General features: G+C 54.7%; 1 protein-coding gene across 6 annotated transcripts in view; it reads right to left on the reverse strand.

Moving 5' to 3' along the window:
* Positions 1–17,264, reverse strand: part of RHBDL3 (rhomboid like 3) — a 54,809-nt gene extending 37,545 nt beyond the window's left edge. For 2 of the 6 annotated variants that reach the window (XM_070478710.1, XM_070478713.1), the window contains exons 1-2: positions 16,606–17,261; positions 15,039–15,062 (exon numbers count right to left, since the gene is read on the reverse strand). In XM_070478710.1, coding sequence (XP_070334811.1) covers positions 15,039–15,062; positions 16,606–16,710 — 129 coding nt within the window. In that variant the 5' untranslated portion in view covers positions 16,711–17,261. Of the gene's footprint in view, positions 1–15,038; positions 15,063–15,822; positions 16,074–16,605 lie in introns of those variants that run through there. The other 4 variants (XM_070478715.1, XM_070478714.1, XM_070478712.1 and 1 more) reach the window with 4 other exon arrangements.
* Positions 17,265–19,219: the final 1,955 nt, after the last annotated feature.

Genomic DNA, 19,219 nt, shown 5'->3' on the forward strand with positions numbered 1-19,219 from the left:
CCCCAGTGACAGGGGCTGCCCTGTGGCTCCTGCCCCATCCCCCAACCCCGCCCCCCCAACCCCCCTCCCCTGCAGAGAAGGAGCTGGAAGCTGGCCGAGCTTCCCCTTCTCTGCCAAAACTCTACCTTTCCTGCCAGGGCCAGACAGGCCAGACAATGCGGGGTCACGGCTACCCTAATAATGAGGCCTCAGGGATGAAGGAGGGTGCCTGGGGGGAGGCAGAGGCGGGGAGGGGGCCAGCTGCCCGGGCCCAAGGGAATGGACACAGGACACCTTCCAACCACCACCCCCGACACCTCGGAAGAGGAGGGCAAGAGCACAGGCTGACGGAGGGCATGGATGGGGCAGGGGGAGCCGGGGAACAAAGGGAGCGAGTGAGGGGCAGCCAGAAAGAAACAGAGAGAGAGGACTCATGCAGAAGGCTGACAGAGGTGGACACCACTGCCCGGGAGGATGCTGAGAGCTTCTAAAGGAGGCTGCGACGAACAAGGCAAAATCCCACTCTTGCCTCGGCCACTGAGCAGTTTGCGTAATTTCGGTTAATCATCTCGACCCATAATTGCCTCAGCCAAACTTATCAAGCAGAGCGAGCCTCCCCGCAGGGGAGTGGACTGAAGCAAACGCAGGGCTGGGCTCTCCAGGGTCCAGGGTCGCCCAGACTCAGTGTCCAGCTCCACTGGCCTCATTCAAAGGAAGGGACATCAGCCATGTTACGGAGGCTTGGCTGACCCTCCTGGACACAACTCCCACCCTGGGTCTCCTCCAGGGCAGCGATGGGGACAGGATCATATGAGCACCGTGGTTTGGAGCTTTGGGGGAGACAAACCCTATCAATGTAGTTTCCGGGACTTCCTCGGCAGTCCAGTGATTATGACTCCTTGCGGCCAATGCAAGGGGCGGGGGTTCAATCCCTGGTCAGGGAACTAAGATCCCACAGAATACACGGCCAAAAACAAACACCAACAAACGAATGCAATTGCATTTCCTCATCAATAATGTACCGAACGTGACTCCCTGGCGGCTCAGTGGTAAAGAATCTGCCTGCCAATGCAGGAGAGGCAGGCTGGAACTTTGGGTTGGGAAGATCCCCTGGAGGAGGAAATGGCAACCCACTCCAGTATTCTTGCCTCACTCAAATTCTGGGGAATCCCATGGACAGAGGAGCATGAGGGGCTACGGTCCATGGGGTCACGAAAGAGTCAGACATGACAGAGTGACTAAGCACACACGGGATGTACTGGAGGCCCCAAAGCTCCAGGCCCCGGGAGCTCCAAGCCCAGATTCACCCACTTTGGGTGGGGCGGGGCGCTCTCAGGGTGAGGTCTAGGCTGGGTGGGCTGGAGACAGCCTGACTGGGGCTGGTCTGAGGGTGGCGGGGCTGTGAACAGGCGGCAGGCAGGGGGCCCCCTGGGAGTCAGAAGCTGGGAGCACCCTCGCAGCTGCCTCCTGGATAGGCCCGGCTGTGGAGGTGGGCGAAGGGGAAGCCAAACCCACACTCAGCCTGTGTGGGGGCTGCTGGGGCAGAAAGAGAGGAAAACAGAATGAGGAGTGATCCTGCAGCAGCTCCCGCCCACCTGCCTGGGCCGTGAAAAGAGCTGCGAGACTGAGACGGTGGGGCGCTTAATCCCAGAACGCCCAGCCCCCTGGCCCCTTAATCCTCGGGGTTGCCGGTTTCTCCCCTGCCTGGGGCCCTACGCACACTCAGCCGGCCGTAGGTACAGATATATCCCTGTCTCCCGCCCTGGGCCCCCTCCGGGCTCACCTACCACCTCGGCTCTGCAAAGTGTCAGCGGCTCAGTCATGTCCAGCTCTTTGCGGCCCCATGGGCTGCAGCCCGCCAGGCTCCTCTGTCCGTGGAATTTTCCAGGCAAGAATACTGGAGCGGGTTGCCATTCCCTTCTCCAGGGGATCTTCCCGACCCAGGGATTGAACCTGTGTCTCCTGCATTGTGGGCAGATTCTATACTGTCTTGAGCCATCTGAGCCGACTGTGGAAAGGACCCACCACACTGTCTCTGAATCGTCACCACCTAGGGCTCCTCCCCTCCTCTGGGGCAAGGAGCTGGGGTAGAGTTCTGGAAAGAACCCCACCCTCAGCTGCTGTGCCATCTTGGGCCGAGCATTAGCCACACTAAGGGGGTCTGTCCCCGGCCCTGCACACATAAACATACCATATGCAGATGATGGCCGGGGAAAGAGAAATTCACAACCCATACAGGGCGTGGAGCGGCTGATCTTCAGTTCTGCATCTTTGCTTGGGCAAAGGGTTGATGGGAAATTTGGACTCAGCATGAGGCGGCTACATGGTCAGGGCGGGGGTGGGGGTGTGGGTTGAGGTCTGTGCTGCATGAGGGGCCTGGTGCCACTGGGGAGACAGGCAGCAGATGAGGAGATTGTTGGCTCATGGTCCAGGGAAGCTGAAAGGAACCTCAGTGGTTTTCAAGCTGCTCTGCAGAGTTCTAGGAGTTGGGGGGACCTCTGAGGCCCAGAGAGGTGGGGAAGGGTTTGCTGAACGGCCCCCTCTGCCTCCTCAGCCAGAGCGGCCTCTGAGTTTGCTTCCAGTTTTTTGTTTCTTTTTATTAGTTGCACTGAGCAGCTTGCAGGATCTTAGTTCCCCAACCAGGGATCAAACCCATGCCCTCTGCCTCAGGAACCTGGAGTCTTAACCCCTGGACCACCAGGGAAGTTCTGAGTTGTTTTCTCTGGTGGTCTCCTGCAGACTCCCTGGATGAAGAGCAACGCAATAGTAGCTGCATATGCAGAGTGCCTGCCAAGTACCAGGCGCAACCTCGTGGAAACCTCAGGTCACCCTATGTCCTGGTTTGTTTGCGACAGACCTGGTTTATACCTATTGTCTCAGCATGTTTCAGAAGGAATTGGGTGAGCAGGAAGTGGGGATGACAGGATGATTTATTCATTTATTACAGCTTCTTCATATGGCTGCAGCACGTCTTCGTTGAGGCATGTGGGAACCTCACTGCTGCGTGCTGCCTTTCCAGCTGTGGTGCTGCAGACGGGCTTAGCTGCCCCAAGGCCTGTGGGATCTGAGTTCCTTGACCAGGGATCAACCCCGCATCCCCTGCATTTGCAGGTGGATTCTTAACCACTGGACCACCAGGGAAGCCCCTCAGCATGTTTATTAACAGTGCCCCTTTCTCAAAATGGCCCCAATTTGGATAATAAATTATGTGGCCCCCCCCCATTTAAACCTTACAACAGTTCTACAAGGGAGGTGCTATTTTACACGGGAGAAAAATGAGGCATCCAGAACAGAGATGCCCAGGTTTGATGAGCTGGTAGCTGGGCAGGTGGACTCACATCCAGGTGGAGGGGCCAGAGCCTTCCCTCATCCAGTTTCAGGATGCTGTGGCATCCTGAAGGGTTTGAGAGACCCCAATTCAGTCTTCTCATTCACTCATTCAACAAATACTTGCCAAGGATCAAAACTATGTGTCGGGTATCATGCTTGTATTATGGACAGGGAAACAGGTGCAGAGAGCAAAAGGAACTAGTTCAAGGTCACAGAGCAAGTTAGTGGTCAAGATGCAAATAGTTCAGGGCTCCTCCACGGGGGCTGGCGGGTGCAGCTTTGCTCTTCCTTGTTTTTCTCTGTCCTGTTCTGTCATTTGAAATGTAAGTGCTCAGTGTCTCCCAGTGTGTGTTTCAGGAAACACCAGGCCCAAGGTGGTGCACGTAATAAGGCTGTTGTGGTCCTATAAGTTTGGGAAACGCTTGGGACTTGCCTGGCGGTCCAATGGTTAAGACTCCATGCTTTCAAGGCGGGTGTGGCGGGGGGGGGGGGCACAGGTTTGCTCCCTAGTCAGGGAACTAAGGGGTTTCCCAGGTGGCACTAGTGGTAAAGAACTTGCCTGCCAAGGCAGGAGATGGAAGAGACGCAGGCTGATCCCGGGGTTGGGAAGATCCCTGGAGGAAGGCACAGCAACCCACTCCATTATTTTTGCCTGGAGAATCCCATGGACAGAGGAGCCTGGCAGGCTACGGTCCATAGGGTTGTAAAGAGTCGGACACGACTGAAGCCACTTGGCACACGCACACACACAGCGAACTAAGAGGCCACATGCCGAGCAAGGTGGCCAAAAAATACCATTTTTTTAAAAATTGTGGGAAACCCTTTTGGAAGGGCATGATTCATAAAGCCATATAAAGGGTTCTTCAAGATCTGATAAGTGAAAAAACCTGTCTGAATTGTCCAGCCCAGCATTCTCTAAACTTATTGGATCTTTGATCATAATATTTTTTCACAGCAACACCCCATGGAACACATTTTTGGGAAAATGCATGAATCCATAAAAGAGTTGCTTTTCCCTTCTATGAAACCAGGCCCCTTTGTCGGTGGTTCCGATTCAGCCTTTTACCCCCACCTCAGGAATGGCAGGCCCTTGAGACAGCTGACACCGTCTGGTGTCCTCCAGCAAGTTAGAAATCTCCCCGATCCTGGCCCAGCCAGAGGGCTGAGGAGGGTGCCAGACCCTGGGAGAGAAAGAGGAGGAAGTGATGGGCCTAATGGGCCGCTGAGCTGAGATCTGCCTGCTCAGCACCCAGGACAGCGGCGCCACTTCCCTCCCTGCCGCAGGCCCAAGAGCCGGGCCGAGCTTCAGCAGCAGCAAGGCATAGGAGAAAGAGGAAGGAACACGTCTACTGGGTGGCTCATATATATGTGTGATCCAGGCTCCTCTGTCCACGGGATTCTGCAGGCAAGAATGCCAGAGAAGGTTGCCATGCCCTCCTCCAGGGAATCTTCCCGACCCAGGGATGGAACAGTCTCTAATGTCTTGCTCTGGCAGGCGGGTTCTTTACCACTAGCATCAGCTGGGAAGCCCCACCGGGAGAGCCATCCTGGTACAGACCTCTCAGACCCAGAAGGTTAGGACCGAGACTCTAAGGCAGGCTTCCATCTCGGGCCCCACTGTCCCCCGTTTACCGAGACAAAAGGATCCCTGGGAAAGGACCACATAATGTGAGTGCTGGAGAAGGGGAGGGTGTAGACAGCACCCCTCCCCACCCAGGGGGTTATCAGCTCCTCTGACGGCTCCTTGCACCGTTACCCGGCTTCTGGGCTGAGCAGAATTAACGAGGCTGCCCTGGGGTTTCCGGCTCAGCAGAGTCGTCCCCACTCACCAGCTACAGCCCACCAGGGAACTCTGGTCCATTCATGGATATTTACAGCCCCATAAATTAGGTCCAGGCCTGCAGCTGCCGAGGTCAGGAGGCGAGGTGATGGGAGTAGCAGCTTTCCCTAGCACTTCTGCCTTGCAAATGAGGATGCTAATTTGTCCCATAGAGAAAGCCACCTCACACCATTCCCTGTCTTTCCCCTCTGGCCTGAGATACTTACTTTCACAGTAATTTCATGGTTTCGTTTTTTTTCTGGCTGCCCCACACAGCTTGTGGGATTTTAGTTCCCCGACTAGGGACTGAACCTGGGTCCTAGGCACTGAAAGAGAGGAGTCCTAACCATGCTAACCAGGCCTAATCAGGGAATTCCTCTGATCACTTTTATTCTCACATCAACCCTAGAGCGTAAGTGTGATTAGTCCCATTTAACAGATAAGGGAACTGAGGCACACCAAGAGGAACCATCTGCCCAGAGGCACTTCAGTGAGTAGAACAGGGTACTCCTCTGGCCTGCTTTAAAGCAGCTGAAGCTAGGAGTGGATTTATGAAGACCTCAAGTCTCCCTGGGAAGGAGAGACCAGTTTTTAAAAGCCTGGTTCTGACCTCTCCTGCCCTCCAGTCTCCCCCCATGGAGGCATGAGGGGCGCTCGGGCTCCCCTGGGGTCTGGCCAGGCATCTGACGGCTAGTGAACCTTCTGAAATTCTAGAATTCCCAGTTACATTATTTCTGTCCTACCAGCTGCCAGCCCAAGGCCCCATCCCTCCCAAGGGGCTTCTCCCAGAAGCTGTAGGTCAGACTCCTGAACATCACCCCCCATTAGTCAAAGAGCTGATCCCCTGGATCTGAGGCTGGCAGGCTGATTAGGAAGCTGGAACACCATTCCCTCAAGCAGAGAAGCCGAGGATCTCCTGGCCTGGATCCAGGCTGAGCTGCTGGGCAGTTGGTCTATTTCCAGAAAACTACCCAGCTCTCTCTCTCAATACCTGGGCTGTGAGGGGAAGATGAGCTCTCAGACCTCCCCCAGGGTGCAGAAAGCTGGGGTCAGGTGGGTGCCCAGGCGTGGGGGCCACCTCTTCCCTCCAGGCCCTGCCCAACTCACCCTGAAAGAGAGCCTCCTGGAGGACCCCGCTTGTCCCCTTCTGTAGCCCCCTCCCCGCAGAAAGCCTTGGAGGTGCACTGGCCCTGAGGGGGCAGCTGGGGGCTGGAACTCAGAGGTGCCACGGCCCCTTGGGTCCCAGAAGCAGACAGAACGCCTGTGCTGACTCATCCAGGCCCGGCCGTCAGGGCCACTGGGGGACTGAGGCCGAGTCACAGCCATAAAGGCAGGGGGGCCGCTGGCAGGGAGAGTGGGGAAGGGGTCTTACATCTGCCCCATCCGCTTCAGCCTAAACTCATTTCCTCTGGCTGTTTCTCTTGGAAACCACCAACAGTCCCGCTGGATGCAGGGAGGGGGGAAGTGGGATGCAGACCTCTGACCAGGAGCAGGGTGGGCAGGATGCAGGGTCACCAGGCTCCTTCACCTCCTGGGGCCCTCGGCCCCAGTTCTGAAGGCACCCAGGAGCCTTGTGTCCACACACACAAACCCCTCTGCAGAGGGTCCTCATTTGCTCTGTGGCTTGGGCCCCGTCCCCCGGGGCCGCAGTTTCCTCCTCTGAAGAGGGGATTGTACCACTCACCTCCCAGGGTTGTTAAGAGAGCAAAATGAGACAATCTGTGTGCAAAGAGCACGTGCTCAGTGTTTGCTCTCTCAAAGGAATACTTTCCAACTCAAACCCGGACCATGCTCTTAAAAAAGGTGATGGGAGACTTCCCTGGTGGTCCAGGGGTTAAGACCATGCTTCCACTGAAGGGCACTCGTGTTTGATCCCTGGTTGGGGAACTAAGATCTTGCCTGCCATGTGGTGTGGCCAAAAAAAAAAAAAAAGTTAAAAATAAATAAGTAAATTAAAAACCTGGTGGGGGACTTCCCTGGTGGTCCAGGGGTTGAGGATCCACCTGCCAACGCAGGGGACATGGATTGGATCCCTGGTCTGAGAAGATGCCACGTGCTGAGGCTAAGCCCATATGCTGCAACTATGGAGACCGCTCTAGAGTCCATGTTCTGTGACAAAATAATCCACTGCAATCAGAAGCCCAAGCACCACAACTAGAGAAAGCCCGCGCACAGCAACGAAGACCCAGTGCAGCCATAAATAAGTAAATTTTCAAAATAAATAAATAAAAAAGCCAGTGGAACAAGGCTGGCCAAATTGTCCACAATCGAGACGCTCACCAGCTCATTTCCGTAACACAAAGCAGAGACCTGTGCCCAGGCTCACCAGGAACTGTCAAATGGGAACCCTGCGTAGAGGAGGCCTGCCCTGGGCTCTGATCACCTGGTACGTGATGCCTCGTTCTTGCCATGGACTATCCCACAGCCAGTGAGTGGAGGGAAAAATGCTTGGATGTCCACCCCCCAACCCTCACCCTCAGCAGTCTCTATCCAAAAACTTCTCTCCTCTCTCTGTGGAAAGTTCAGAGGGAACGTGGTTTTCCAGCTCCTGCCCCGAAGAAGTCAGCTTGATAAGCTGGAAGGAACCGCAGAATGGGGATCTCGACACTTTGATTCAAGATCTAGAACTATTACCCAGAGGTAATTTTGAAAATGGTGTTAATTTCTCCAAATTCCAGGAATGCGGCAACGACCACGTGTGTTTATCAGGGGCTCACTACACACCGCCACATGCTATGCACCCAGCATGTCATTAGGCCCCTAAAGAGCCCTGAAGGCAGGCAGCTGACAGATGAGAAGACTGAGGCTTGGAGACATTGCCCAGCTGGCCCGTTGTCATGTAGCAAGCGAGGAGGAGCAGAACTGGGGCTCAAGCCAGACTCCGTGTCCTCCCCTGTCCCTGAGTCACTTGGGGTGCCGAGGAAGCGGCCAGAAGTCTGCATGGCCCAGCGGCAGGAACACGGGTCAGAGAGAGAAAGCAGAGCTGGGCTCTCATCTCAGTCTGAGACTCCAGCACCAAGTGACCTCCGAAGGTCACAGACTTCTGTTTCCTCATTTGCAAACTGAGCAGACTGGACGAGATGCTTCCATTGACCTCCTGATGAGCTGAGGTCCTCGAGGCGGCCGCAGCCCCAGAGGGGCCGACCGGGGCGGGGTGGCCCACAGCCAGGGCTGGTGCCGGGGGCGGCCATCAGAGCCAGAGACGGCGTGGCAGGGAGGTAGCTGGACCCGTTCGCTCCCACATGTGTGCCTGTTCCGTGGCAGGCAGGCAGCCAGGCAGCACAGCGCCTCAGCTCCCTCAGCCTCATGGCTCAACTGCTATCCAGTGCCTTTCTGGGAGTGGTCAGAGATAAGAGGGTTAATTCAGCATGACCACTGCGGTCCCCGGGGGCAGGGGAGGGGAGCGGCCTTTGTGATGGAGGAGAGTCCACAGACTCTAGGGACCTGAACACCACCTGATAAGGGGCTGGAGGCACAGAGCCCGGGCAAGGCAACCCCTCTCTGCTGGTTAATCCTGTGTCCCCAGGGGCGCCGCCAAGGCCCCCGAGTCTGGGGCACGTGTTTTCTCTGCGGCTCCTCACTAATCCATACAGCAGTCTCATCTGCACCTCTTTTCAGCTCCCAGAACCGTCTTAAGCCGGCCAGCAGGACTGTAAATGAAGTTGGCTTTAGGGTCAGGCACAGGCAAGACCCCAGGCTGGCGGCAAGGGTACTGGGCAGAGGAGACATTTGGGGAAAGAAACTCCTCTGAGCACACAAGTGGCTCTGTCTCCAGGAGCTGGGGCTGAGAAGGAGGTGGTCTGGAGGCAGAGACCTTCCCTATGGAGGCATGGATCTCAGAAACGACCCTGGGCTTATTCTAGCAAATTCTGATTCCCCATCAAAAGACAGGCGTCAAACCTATACTGTGGCTTAAGACTTCAAGCTTCCACCACAGGGGGCGTGGGTTCAATCCCTGGTCAGGGAACTAAGATCTTGCATGCCACTCAGCATAGCCAAAAACAAAACAGGAAAACCCAAATAAACAAAAACACCAACCAAAAATGTCCACTGGGTATCAGACATTATTAAGACAGTTTCCACTTCCATTTAACTCCCACAATCATCCCTGGACTTAAAATCACTACAATATTGTAAAGTAATTAGCCTCCAACTAATAAAAAATAAAAAAAATTAAAAAATAAAGGAGGTTCTGAATAGCTTTCATCCATTTTCTAAAATATTTTGAGATGGTAAATAAAAATAATCTGTAATTAATAGTAGCTAATCAAAAAAAAAAAAAGATTATCCTCTCCATTTTAGAGATAAAGAAATTGAGGCTCAGAGAGCTAATGTCACTTGACCCCACTCTCAAGAGTCAGTAGGGCTTGAACCCAGGACTATTTGCCCCACATATGGGGTTTTCTCCAGCAGCCCACCCAAGCATAGCCTCCTGTTGTGGTTGCAACATGTTTATAATTTTGGAAGGAGAGTCAAGATTTGTCCGCTTCCCTTCCGGGAGGTTAGCAAAGTTAGGGGTCTCTTCTTGGAGACTGAAAAATGCATGCTCCCCAGTGGGAAGGGGAAAATGGGAAACATGATCAAGTTCCTTCTAATTCTCCCTTTTCCTTCTCACATGCTTGAGCTTGGAAAGCAGTTGTGCTCTGTTGACTTAACAGAACTCTGCTCCAAACAGTTTTGCTCATTAAACATTTGGAGATTTTGGAGGCACTTGTATGTGTGAATGTGGCAATGGTTTTCCAACCCCAGAGCCTTTTATGAGTTAGCAGACTCCAGGCCCACGTCTGCCACGGGCCTGCTGTTTGACCTTGGGTCCTTGAGGGTCCCTCCCTGGAGTTCAGGAAGGGACTGGGAGACTATCAAAGCATAACCTGAAACAGAGAAGCTTGGAGGGAACCTACGGGAGAAATGTAAAGCAATAAATAAAGGGTACTTTACCTGGGCAAAATTGTAAATATCAGGGGAACAGATCAGAAATAAAAAATAAACCCCACCACATATGTTAATAAAAACTTACCAGATGATAAAATTTCTCAATAAATAAAGGAAGGCTTTCTTAATAAGTGATGCTGGTGTAATTGAATAGGAATTAGATCTGGAGGGAGTAAAGGGTTAGAGGATTTTTTTTTTTTAATCAGAGAAAAAGAAGTAGGAAATAGAAACACCTATTTATGAGATCCTAATGGCAGAAAGCAAAGAGGAACTAAAGAATCTCTTAATGAAGGTGAAAGAGGAGAGTGAAAAAGCTGTCTTAAAACTCAACATTCAAAAAACTAAGATCATGGTATCCGATCCCATCACTTCATGGCAAATAGATGGCGGAAAATGAAAACAGTGACAGACTTAATTTTCTTGGGCTCCAAAATCACGGCAGATGGTGACTGTAGCCATGAAATTAAAAGATGCTTCCTCCTTGGAAGAAAAGCTATGACAAACCTAGACAGCATATTAAAAAGCAGAGACATCACTTTGCCTACAAAGGTCCCATATAGTCAAAGCTATGGTTTTTCCAGTAGTCACACCAAGTTTGGATGTGAAAGTTGAACCATAATGAAGGCTGAGCACCAAAGAATTGATGCTTTCAAACCGTGGTGCTATTTGAATCAGTTCTAATGAGGTGGATGAAACTGGAGACTGTTATACAGAGTGAAGTAAGTCAGAAAGAAAAACACCAATACAGTATATTAACGCATATATATGGAATTTACAAAGATGGTAATGATGACCCTATATGTGAGACAGGAAAAGAGACATAGATGTAAAGAACAGATTTTTGGACTCTGTGGGAGAAGGCGAGGGTGGGATGATTTGAGAGAATAGCATTGAAACATGTATATTATCATATGTGAAATGGATCAGCAGTCCGGATTTGATGCATGAGACAGGGTACTCAGGGCTGGTGCACTGGGATGACCCCGAGGGATTGGATGGGGAGCGGGGTTCAGGATGGGGAACACATGTACACCCATGGCTGATTCATGTCAATGTATGGCAAAACCCACTACATACCGTAAAGTAATTAGCCTCCAATTAAAATAAATTTAAAGAAAAACTGTGGTGCTGGAGAAGACTCTGAGAATCCCCTGGACTCTCAAGCAAGGAGATCAAACCAGTCATCCTAAAGGAAATCAACCCTGAATATTCATTGGAAGGACTGATGCTGAAGATAAAGCTCCAATACTCTGGCCACCTGATGTGAAGAGCCAACTCACTGGAAAAGACCCTGATGCTAGAAAAGATTGAGGGCAGGAGGAGAAAGGGGTGACAGAGGATGAGATGGTTGGATGGCATCACCAACTCAGTGGATGTGAGTTTGAGCAAGCTCCAGGAGATGGTGAAGCCTGGTGTGCTGCAGTCCATGGAGTTGCAAAGAGTCAGACACAACTGAGCAACTGAGCAACAAAAACACTTTATGAGACCTGAAGAGGGAGGGGAAGTGTCTCAGCTCTGAAACAACATAAGGAATCAAGAAGGAAAAACCCAATAGACTGAACTGCAGAAAAAGAAGACATTTTTGCCATTATTTTACACCATAACAACAGGTTAATATTTAAATTTTAAGACCCAGTATTTGGGAAAACCACTCCAATTCCAAGGCTATGAAAAGATCATTTCCTCAATGAGAAGTTCAAACAGGAAACAGGCACCTGGACTATCTGGGGGTTGAAGGGATGCTCTTCAGGCCTCCTGCCTGTTATAACTCCTGGGACCCACAGGGAAACATAGGGGCGGGGGTGAGGCTGGGTGGCATGCTGCACTCCTACTTGAACAGACCAGACAAACACCCAGGATGCCAGTGGGGACCAGCTGAGTAAACTTCCATGGGGCTGGGGTCACCTCTTTTCTTCACCTCCAACCCCCCAGAAGGCATTCTGGTAGAGGGGTGTCCCCATAGGATCAAAAGGCCAAGGTCATGGTTCCCAGCTCTTGGCTCCAATCAGCATCATGTTGGGTCAAAGCCACTCTACATGCTGAAGAACCAGACAGCACAGAGAGACTGCTCCAAAACCATCCCTAACGGTGGAAAAAGGTCCCAGCAGATCCCAGATTGAAACCAGGTGATCCCTGGTATCCCCTTGACCCAGGAAAGGAAGGCAGACTAACTGGGGCCAGCCTCCCCATGCCATGACCTCAGGTGAATTCCAGGGCCACATTAGCCGGCAGGGATTCTGACAAGTGTCAGGAGAACCCCACCCCATGAAGCACAGGTTGACCCATCAGGGCTATTCCTGTTAGAAATTGTGGGGAGGCTGTGGGTAACCCCCAGCCAAATATTCCTTCCTGAGTTCACCATCACCAAATCCTGCTTTAAGTAGGCCCAGAGGAAGAGTCAGAAAGAATAAGACCCCCCAGCTCTCCAGGGGCCCTTCTGAAGTTGTACGACCATTTATGAAGCCTCACACCTGCTCTGCATTCAGCCCTATCAGGGGGATGGTCCAAGGGGAAGTGCACAAAGGAGGGGGGACAGACGCAGAGGGATGGGTATCTGCCAGAGGTCGGGCGCCCCGCTCACGCGCAGCTCTCCTCAAACACAAAGCACCAATAGGAAGGAAGACAACAGAAACGGGCTTCTAAAGCACTGGGGAGCGAACATAAGGCAGAACTTCTAGCGAGAAAAAAAAAAAAAACCTGTCCAGCATAAGCTTGGGGAGTTTCTCTCCTAGAATTGTCTCTCTCCAGAATGGTTTCCGGGTGGGCCTTCCCAGAAGCAGGGGGATGCACTCTGTGACACTCGGGATCTCCCTCCAGTGGGAAAAATTGGATTTCATAGACCACCCACTGCTATCAGGTATGATGCATTTTCTCTGCTCCCTCGAGTTCCAAATCTTTCCTCCTAAAAATTTCCCTCCATTCGTCCAAATCATTCGTTTCACAATGTAAACACATAGGCAGGGACTGGCGAAGGAAATTAATCCAATGAGAAAGACACAGACAGAGGGGAAAAAAGAACGATACACTTTGTTCTAGGTTTCGATTCTAAATCTGGCAGGAGGTGTGAAGGGTTGGCAGCTTGCTGGTCGTGGCATCGGTGGCAGCAGGCGGCTCTCTCCTGCCTCAGGGCATCAGGCCAGCAGCTGCTGTGCTCTCAGAGGCCCGAGGGGGAGTCAGTCTACCCCAGCAGGACCGGAGCGGTGGGAAGCTCCCCACGTCACAGTCAGGCCTTGTGTTAAGGTGATGACACCCCCAAATCTCCACTCCAGGCCCACCCTGTCTTTCAAGCTGAATTCCATGTTTTCTCTTTTTAAAGATTTTTTTGATGTAGACCATTTTTAAAGTCTTTATTGAATTAGTTACAATGTTGCTTCTGTTTCATGTTTTGATTTTTTTTTGGCCCAGAGGCATGTGGGATCTTTGCTCCCTCATCAGGAATAGAACCCCTCCACACACACATTGGAAGGCAAAGTCTTAACCACTGGACCCCCAGCAAAGTCTCCTGAATTCCATGTTTTCAGTCCCACTGGGCATCTGCATTTAGCTGACTCAAATTGAACTGGTCTGAAATCAAAGTTGTCAGTTTTACAAACCCTTACTTCTCCTCCTCTCAGGTTCGGAACCTCGATGTTACACAGGTGGTCGAACTCATCTGTTCGGATCTATCTTCGATCTTCATTGCAGCATGCAGGATCTTTAGTTGCAGCACGGACCTCTTAGCTGTGGCATGTGGGACCTAGTTCCCCAACCAGGGATCAAACCCAGGTCCCCTCCATCAGGAGTGCAGAATCCTAGCCACTGGACCACCAGGGAAGTCCCAAATCTACATTTAGAACCTCAAAGTAATACATGTGGTTCACCTCATCTATTCTGGTCTAATAAGACCTTCCGATTCTCCCATCACCATGTCCTCCTTCCTTTCCATTCCCACTTTTCCAAGTCAAGGTGCTTGTCTCCATGCATTGCAGTAGGCTCCTAGCCAGCTTCTCATCTCTACCCCACTCTCACACAGCATCCTCCCAAAGTACCCCCTGGATCTTGTAACAAACTTGCCAAAAATACTTTGAAAGACTTCCCCTGCACTCAACAGGATGAGGTCTGGTGCAGGCTACTTTTTCAGTTTTATCTGCCTCTCCAACCCAACACCTTCCCTCTGACCCAACCAGACTGGTGTCTTAGAGTCGCACACACTTCATGGCATAATCGTCTTCAGCCCAGGGCACCACACTCACTGTTCCCCCACACCCGGGCAGCTCGTGAAACAGGGAGGGAGAAGGAAACACACACAACAGCATGCGAAAGCAGTTCCCAACAAAGAAGTGAACCATTTCCCTGCTGAAGGTCAAGTGTGGGTCTCCCCATTCCAAAGCCAGTGCAGGGCACTTCCAACTCCACCTCCCACACCTCGACTTGAGGTGCTGCAAAAAATCACACAAGTGTTTTCCTTCTATAGCTCCCCCATCCCTGAGGCAAAATCAAGAGTGGTCAGCTTTCAAATAGGGCTCATGTTTGAGTCACCCGCCAAGGATGGCAAGGATCTGACCTCAGAGGTGGCCGTGGATCTGTGATGGTGGGAGGAGAAAAAAAAAAAGGTGGTGGTGGGGGGTGATGGTCACCTAAGCCCTTCCCCCACCTCCCCAGCCCAACCGTGCCATCCCCTTGCACACAGAGAATATCTCAGGCTTTCAATGCGTATTGTTGGATTTCTCCCTGGTGTAAAGCCGGTTCCTGCGGAGTGGCATTGAGAGGAGGAGGCAGGGAAGGATCTCTTAAGGCAGGGAAGGATCTCTTAAGGGAGCCCCCCCCACCCCAAACCTGGAGAGCAGTGGAGAGCAGTACCATTCAGACCCAGAGCTGCCTTAGGCCACACCCCCACCCCACGTCACCGTCTCAGGAGTGCGGGCTGGGGAAGCCCACGAAGGCAGGGAGACTGGGGAGCGCTGGCAGGAAGGGAGGGGGCATTTAACTGCTCACCTACCTGATCAAACAGGACTTTCCAGTGCTGGTAGAGAAGGAGCCATGCAGGAGAGGAGGAGGAGGAGAGAAAGAAAGAAACACACTTATCACCAAGGCTCTGCAGCCCCCCGCTGTTTCCGACCTAGCCTCCCAGCTGCGGGCCCAGGCTCAGGGACCCGAGGCCGGGGAGCCCTGCGAAGTTCTTCCCAAACGAGTCTACACCTAGCAAAGGTGGGAGAACTCAGACTGGGAAGGGAGAGCATCCCTCATTCTAGGATGCGCAGGAGGGGACATGAGCAGAGCAAGGGTGATCCTCAACAATTCCTTAAAAAAAAGCGTATCATTCTGTCCAAGGGCCTCTAATAACTTCTGCCGCTTAGCTCCTATCTCGGTGTCTACTCCCAGGCCTGGGAATGCAAGCCCGGATGCATCTCCTGCAATTCCATCAGACGGCTGCAGCCGTCTCCACCTGCTGGGGGTCAAAGACCCCCTATCCGGAAAACACATCCGGGCATAAACATTAAGGTTTGGCCTCTACTTTGGGAGGAGGGGGTTCCTGCATGCTCTGAAACCCACCCCTGTTTCTTTGCAGGCTGAGCCTAAGTGAGGAGCCCCTAAGAGTCAGCCAAAGCGACGGGACCAGAGCAACAGAGGGGGTTTAAGCACAAGAGCCAGAGGGGATACAACCCTATTCAGACTTCCCGGCTGAGGCTGGGTAAACTGTCGGGGGGCCGGGCTTCACTTCCCAGTCCAGTCCCCACCCTGAGAGGTCGGGGGCAGGGCGGAGAGTCTGCCCAGTTTCTCACCTCTGCGGAGCAGGTTAACCTCGGGAGGGAGAAGCTTAAGAAACTCCAGTTCCCAGGACTCCCCGGTGCCGGCTTTGCCCATGGCTCCCAGGACCGGAGGGAGGCGGGGAGACTCCGGCAGCAGATGGCAGGGAAGCCCTGTGGGGCACCCCTCCCTATACGCCCCAGGGGACCGTCGCTGGCACCGACGCGGTCTGGGACTCCTAAGCCCCCCTCTGGGAGCGAAAGCTCTCCCGGCACTCCTCCTGTCCGTCCTCCAGCCGGCTGGGGCCCAGGGGCCAACTAGAATTTCGATCAGGGTCTTGGACAGGGCAAGTGCCGGGCCGGGGCTCATCAGTGACCGGAGAAGGGGTCGCCAGGGCGGTCTGCGCCGCCGGCTTCCGGGGACTCTGCGGCGCCCGCTCCTTCCCCGGCTCCGAGAGCCCGCAGGTCGCGAGTGGGAGGGGAGGGGAGCCACTGCTGTGACGCGACCGCCTCTGCGGGAAAACGCCGTGTCCCGGGCACTGCACCAGCCGCGGGGAGGGGACTCGGGGCCGGCGGGTCCCCGGCGCAGCGCTCCGCCGGGAAGCCCCGGGAGCCCGAGCAGGGGACGGCGCGCGCGCGTTTCGGGGAGACCGGTTCCCTCCGCCCCCTCCAGCCCGCGGGGACCCGGCCAATCCGGGGCGCTCCCGCGTCACCTTGAAACCTCCCAGTTACCCCGCGGGGGGCAAGTCGGGGGCAGCGGTGCCCACCGCGGCCCCCGCCCCCCAGAAAGTTTGCCCGGGCGGGGGAGGGGGCACTCACGTCGTCCGCCGGCGGCCGCTCCTCGGCCTCGGGTTCCAGCTCCTCGATGCGCTCCGCCTCGGCGCAGGCGGCCACCGCGGGGCCAGGGCTGGGGTGCTCGCCCATGCCGGGGCGGCGTCCGGGGCCCGGCGCGGCTGCGGGGCTCGTCCCGGGGCGCCCGGCTAACTTTGCGCCGCGGCGGCCGCGCCGCTCTGGGCTGCCAGTGCGCGCCGCGCCGCCTCCGCCTCCGCCCCCATGGTCCCGGCCCCCGCGCCGCCGCCTCGCGACCCCGGGACGCCAGGCCCTGCGCCGTAAACTTCGCGGCGCCCGCGGCCCCGCCGGCCTCCGCCTCCTCCCCGGCCCCAACGCCCGGCTCCGAGGCGAGGGCGCCCTTGGGCCGGCCCCGGCCCCGCGGCTCCCCGCGCGCTCCCTCCTCGCCTCCCGCGGCCCCCGCTCTGCGCCCGAGTCTCCTCCTCCCCGCGGACTCCTCGGGGGCGGTGCGCAGGCGGGGGCGGGGCTGCTCCCGGGACCGCCGCCCCCCACCCGCCACCCCCGGGCGCCCCCGCCCGGGCCAAGTCGGTCAGAGCGCCGCGGCCCGGGGAGGAGGAGGGCTGCGGCGGGCGCGGCGGGGAAGTGGCGGCATGGCCCCGGGCGGGGGTGGGGCTGCGCGGGCCCGGGCCCCATCGCCACCTGCCTCCAGCCCGGCCCGGGTTTGTCTCTCCGTGTGGGACCGGGTGGGGTGAGGGATGGGGGGGGGTGCAGTGTCTACTTGCCGAGACCCACCGGGCTAACTTGACTTGGAGGCAGCAGACGCGTGAAGGTGGCACCGGCGAGGTTCTCGCTAAGTTGGCAATGTCGGGGTTAACTGGGAGTGAAATGGGGGCAGGATGCTAGGAAGACAGGATCCCCGCCCCCACCGCCACCCTTCCCTCACTAAGGTCCCGGATCCTGGGAGGTCCGGGCAGGCTCAGGTAGGGAGAAATCAGGGGAGTCCCGGACCCCAAACCCTGAAATCTTGCCCTCCGCACTCCCAGAGCTATGGGACAGTGTCCTGGCTTCACTGAACCAGGCAGACAAAGGTAGGACCGGGCAAGATGGGAGGTAAAAAAACTACAGCAAGTAGGACTCGAGTTGGAGCCAGAGGAGTAGGGCATCTTCTAAAGAAACAAATCGGTGCTGTTTGCTTGCAGGAAAGACCTCCCAGGAGAGGCAGTCTCCCTTAAGCAGGGGCTCTGCCTGTAAACGGTGCCAGTGGCCGGCTGGGACAGGTGCTCTGCTCTCCCAGGCCTCAGGGATTCATTTCTGGTGATGTCCCCCAGTCAGCCCCCAGCCCACACCAAAGGTGCCTCCTTCCACTCTTATCACCACCCACTCACCCACTGGCCTTTGCTCCTCTCTCTCCCTCTCAGAAATGGATGCTCTTTTCCAGTAGTGCAAGTTGCAATTAATGTGCTCATCTTCATAAAGCAAACACATAACCCCAGGATCCAACCTGTGACCATCTCAGCCGACAATAACTGCTCCCCCTAAACCCAGAGAAGAAAATTAACTCCATTCTAATTAGGTGAGTTTGCTACAGACACCAATTTTCATCTCTGGTTTCAGAAAGTGTGATCATTCCAACTATTTTTGTTTCTCACCACCCTCCCCCCACCCCTACTCTACTAACAAGTCAAGATCCTGCCAAGATTTCCTTGTAAATAAAACTGTCTGCATAGGATGTGATTTTGGAAACAGCTTTCAGGGGACAGAAGAGAGGCCGATGGACTCCTTTGTGGAAAGAAGCCCAAAGGACAAGGGGCAGCCGGGGGCCCGGGGGCAGTGGCACGGCGCCCACCACCCCCGCTCCTCTCACCTGCAGGACCTGTCTGGGTGCTGGCCGTGTTACGCTTAGATCTTCCCGGCTGGAGAAGTGGGCAGGAAGTGGGCAGCTCCAGGGGAGAGGGGAGAAGAGCTCAGGGAGGGCTTGGTCTCTGGGCAGTCTCTGACCTCAGTTGCTCTTTGGGTTCTGCCTTTTCTCCAGCCCAGGGTCAGCTCTTATCAACCCATCCAATTCTGTCATCCCCTCCAGTGGAAGGGACCTCAGCAGGCTCCGTTCAGTTCCCTGAACCTCTACTGGGCTCCTACTAAGTGCCAGAGACAGAACTTTGGGAATAGAGGTGGATAAGATGCAGACCCAGACCTCCAGAAGCTATTTAATTGGGAGTGGCAGCCAGGGAAGTCCAAGGGGTATAGAAACCCAAAGGAGGGGGTTCCTCTGGGTCCAAGAGGGCTTCCCAAAGGATATGCCCCCAAATGGAGCAAAGTGGGAAAGCTGGAGGGAGACCTTCCAGGCGGAGGGAATGGCATGGACAGAGGCTGGGCTTGGGCAGCAGTCTGGTTTGGAAAAGGAACTAGAATCAATTTGGCATGGCTGGAAATTAGAGCAAGGAACTCAATGTAGAGAACCGGGACTGGGAGACTTCCTTGGTGGTTCAGTGGTTAAGACTTTGCCTTCCAATGCAAGGGGTAAGGGTTCAGTCCCTGGCCGGGAGTTAAGATCCCATAAGCCTCAAGGCCAAAGAAAAGAAACCATAGAACAGAGCCAATATTGTAACAAATTCAAGAAAGACTTTAAAAATGGTCCACATCAAAA

This window comes from Odocoileus virginianus, chromosome 17 (genome assembly GCF_023699985.2).
Source record: "Odocoileus virginianus isolate 20LAN1187 ecotype Illinois chromosome 17, Ovbor_1.2, whole genome shotgun sequence".
Taxonomy (NCBI): Eukaryota; Metazoa; Chordata; class Mammalia; order Artiodactyla; family Cervidae; genus Odocoileus; species Odocoileus virginianus.